Genomic DNA, 4,434 nt, shown 5'->3' on the forward strand with positions numbered 1-4,434 from the left:
CATTCCTTGTTGGTCCCTTTAATCAAAAACAGATACTCTTTTAAATAGACCTGACACTATGTATTTGGCAGAATCCACATAATCACTCACCTTCATATACATGTGTGACTGGTAGACAAAGCCCTTTCCAATGCTCACAGGCCAGTTGCTTTTGGTGTATGCATGCGGACTGAAAGGCTGCTGGCTAAACAACATGCCTTATAAGGTGACTATGTTTCTGCCTTCTCTAGGTTGGCTACAGCCATAGATGGAATTGCAAGCAGTTACCAACCCTCCCACCCTTGACTCTCAAATAGACAATCTGTAACAGACATAGCCCTAACAGACCTCAGACTTAGTCACAAATGGATAACTCAGCTCTGCTCGGATGAGCCAGTCTGAGCTTTATCCACATAAGAGCAGTTGGACAGCCCAGCAGTGAGCAGAGGTGTCAGCTCCGTTTGGAATTCATCACCAGACCCTTTAGGAACAGTGGTTGGACATATCAAGAGCTATTGGAAGATTTTAGGTTACATGGATACCATTGGAATGGAAGATTCAGCAGTGGTTGGATACGTAACCCAAGGGTGTGACATTTCAACTAGCCTAAGAATAACAGCGGTTGGAAGACCCAGCACTGGTTGGTATTGTAGGTGAACAGTGGTTGGGCATACCAACAGCTATTGGAAGAGTTGAGGGAATGGAAGATTCAGCAGGGGTTGGAGGTATCGGTAGCCCATAGAACAGCAGTGGTTGGATAGTAAGCCACGGTGTGACATTTCAACTAGCCTAAGGATTAAAGGGTTTGGAATTCATCACCTCACCTTTAGAGGAACAGTGGTTGGACATATCAAGAGCTATTGGAAGATTTGAGGGGTCTGCATACCATGGAATGGAAGATTCAGCAGGGGTTGGAGGTATCGGTAGCCCATAGAACAGCAGTGGTTGGTACATACCGGTGTGATCACCTACTAGGTTAGGTCAGGACAACACCTATGTTGAAACAGGAAAAATATCTAGTCTATTTGATGACACATTTTGTGGACTACTTCAAACAGCCTTGACTGGTCTAGGAGGAGCCTCAGCTATATATAAATCAGTTACACAGACAGTGCTAACTCCAGTGTATATTTTGCAGCTGAACCATGAAGATGGTCCAGTGCTAGTGTCAAGTACTTTGGGAAAACAATAACAATTACAAACAATAGACAAGTTACAATGTCACATGACCTTTATTCAATACAATAACAGAGGTGAAGGTATTACCAGCAACACAATTATGGGCCTAGGAGTTGAAGTATACAGAAATAAGAGAATCAACACCCTCTCCCTTGCGCAACATYCAACAGAGAAGATGGTACGAAAGAGCCGCTAAGGACAGACTTTGTAATACAGAGGWCCGCAACACATARCAAAGAGACCGTTTGGTTCCACACAATGTACCTGTTTATCCTAGACACCCCCAACCCTTTGACGTAAGATGTAGGCCTGACAAACAGAGGTTACAACAAGTTAGTCATGACATAGGACTGTCACGGAAGACCAATGTTTACAATAGACCTCCAAAACAGTACAACAGACAGCCACAATCCCTTTGTCACGCTCCGACTCCAGCAAAGGGGAAATGTCGTAAGCCTCCGGACTGGATACTGCAAACCTGTAACGGACTCTCTGTCAACAAACAACTCAAGAATGGTGAGATGCACGAACGTCATGACAATGGCAGCAGCCGGGTCCAACCTCGCAGTTACGGCGGCCGGTCCAACCCTTGCAGGGATGACAGTCGATCCCTGAAACGTCGTATACCTCCGGACTGGATACTGCAACCTTTTAACGTTCACCCTGTCGACAAACAACGCAAGACTGGTAAGATACACGGACGTCATGACAATGACAACAGCCAGTCCAACCCTCCCAGGGACGGCAGCCGGTCCAAACCTCCCAGGGACCGCAGCCGGTCCAACCCTCCCAGGGACCGCAGCCGGTCCAACCCTCCCAGGGACCGCAGCCGGTCCAACCCTCCCAGGGACGGCAGCCGGTCCAAACCTCCCAGGGACGGCAGCCGGTCCAAACCTCCCAGGGACGGCAGCCGGTCCAAACCTCCCAGGGACGGCAGAGACATGAACGATAATTCTGTCAACAGTAGGCGAAGCAAAGAACCCAATAAAGTTGTTAAAGCTCAAAAGGTGTGTCCCGAGGTCTCCTGTAGCAATGTCACACTAGCAAGGATTGGTAGATATGACAAGGGGAGTGCTTCAACGCGCAACAGCATGCCTAGATCGCATAGATCGCCCACTGGCCCACATCAGAAACGTGGGGATCTGGACAATATTAAGAATAGAGCGGTCGACATGTCCTACAATCAACCTGGTTCTCAGTCCAGCCTTAAGGGGAGTTACAGAAAGAGGACCTGGATGTTCAGCAAGAGACAGCACAACAGTGACAATGTAGACAATATCACATCTGAGGTTCATAACCATGTCACGGATACCAATGATGAGGAGGCTAACGTACCTATAGAACCCACTGTAGATGACAGCGATGCTGAAAGTGACCACTGTGGCAGTGGATCTAGGGCTAAAGTAACAACAGAAACAGTTGCAGATGATAGCGGCGATGACAGCTCCAGCAGCTCCAGGAGCTCCAGCAGCTCCAGGAGCTCCAGGAGCTCCAGCAGCAGCTCAAGTAGCTCCAGGAGCTCCAGCAGCTCAAGTTCCTCCAGTGTCTCAATTCACAATCACAATGATGACAAGGATGACTGTCACAGTTCTGCAACCAAACATGTCATACAAAAGGTATCCTCTCGAATTAAACATAGTGTACCTATCAAACTAAAACGTACCAAAGTGGCTGGACTCAAACGGGACCCTGTTTCAGACCCGTATGTATATAATGACCCAGAGCATCAGTATACAGAGGATGATGTGTGTTCTGGGGCTGTATACACTCTATCTAATCCCCCCAAAACAGATGACACAGAGCCTGAGTCGGCCCCATCCGAGGCTACCTCTGCTGCGAACCAGCCCAAGCAACCAGACTCTGCTGCTGAGACCCAACCCAAGCAACCAGACACTGCTGCTGAGACCCAGCCCAAGCAACCAGACACTGCTGCTGAGACTCAGACCCGGGAGCTAGACACCACTGCTGATATTCAGACACCGGAGCCAGACGCTGTTGCTGAAATACAGACACCGGAGACAGAGTCTGCTGCTGAGATTCAGACATGGGAGCCAGAGTCTGCTGCTGAAATTCAGACACCGGAGCCAGAGTCTGCTGCTGAAATACAGACACCGGAGCCAGAGTCTGCTGCTGAGATTCAGACACCGGAGACAGAGTCTGCTGCTGAAATAAAGACACCGGAGACAGAGTCTGCTGCTGAAATTCAGACACCGGAGACAGCCTACACTATACCCAACCCCAGGTCTGCAGCTGAGCCAGGATCCCAACGTTTGGGTGAACCATGTGAAATGTCTTGCAATGTGCCTGAATGTAGAGTTGACAATGGAATTCTATTAGCTGCGCCTGGGTATCAAGATAGGGCTGAAGATGCGGTCTCTGCCACAGAGGACCTAACCAGGTCCGGGTGTGCTAACTCAAAGGGGACCGAATCTGCCCTGGATAGCATTGCAAAGGGATACAGGTGTGATATATCATATAACATTGCAAAGGGATATAGTGTGATAGATCGGATGATGAGGTTGATGCTGCCCTGGATATCATCACATGTGTGTCACGTACGTATGTGTACCTGGAATCACACACACATTGTGTTATTGTGGAAATGTAATGATTGCCTTGGGTAGAGATGTGTCTTATGTCTTGCCTTTCTTTCTTCTGTTTACAGGGCTACCGAGATAGAGAGAGCTCCGGATGATATGCTGACCGATGTGGAATATGTAAACGCCTTTTCAGAGTGTGACATTCTTCACTTCTATGATTCTGAGCCACATTTCAGTAGGCCACAGTGGAACGTTGACCCTTGTCCCGGTTTAATATTTTCTGCTACAACTGACCCCCAGCCCTCTAGTATACCACTCTCATCAAGCGCCATTTGTCATGTGGTAACCCAACCTAAAGATGTCTCACTCAATGATGACTGCATTGGTGACATGCCCTCCACAGGGTACCCAGACAACTCCATGTTTGATCTTGAGAGGGCATGTAGTGATTATATATTTCAACAACAATCGGCACTGCAGCTGGATCCCCATCTGGTTGAGGTACATCAGGACCCCGATCCTCAAGTGTCTACACCACAGCAGGAGGATGCCGTGGTCCTAGATACCGAACAACCAATATCTCAAGTACCTTACAAGGAGGATGCCGTGGTCCTAGATCCCGAACAACCAATATCTCAAGTACCTTACACTCCACAGCCGACTGTTGATATACATGGGTTCAATGTGTACAAGCTCAAGCCAGTAACAGCTTTACAGTCGCAAAGGTCATTATTCC

The 4,434-nt window shown here is 48.3% G+C and overlaps 1 protein-coding gene across 1 annotated transcript; it reads left to right on the forward strand.

Moving 5' to 3' along the window:
- Window positions 1-964: 964 nt before the first annotated feature.
- LOC139024175 (zinc finger CCCH domain-containing protein 18-like) lies at window positions 965-3,626 on the forward strand (the record flags this gene model as incomplete). Its single annotated transcript, XM_070438742.1, has 1 exon — window positions 965-3,626. A coding segment is annotated over exon 1 (1,947 nt), but the record flags the coding sequence as incomplete, so codon positions are not given.
- Between the last annotated feature and the right edge of the window lie 808 nt (window positions 3,627-4,434).

The sequence above is a fragment of the Salvelinus sp. IW2-2015 genome, unplaced genomic scaffold, assembly GCF_002910315.2.
Source record: "Salvelinus sp. IW2-2015 unplaced genomic scaffold, ASM291031v2 Un_scaffold1135, whole genome shotgun sequence".
Taxonomy (NCBI): Eukaryota; Metazoa; Chordata; class Actinopteri; order Salmoniformes; family Salmonidae; genus Salvelinus; species Salvelinus sp. IW2-2015.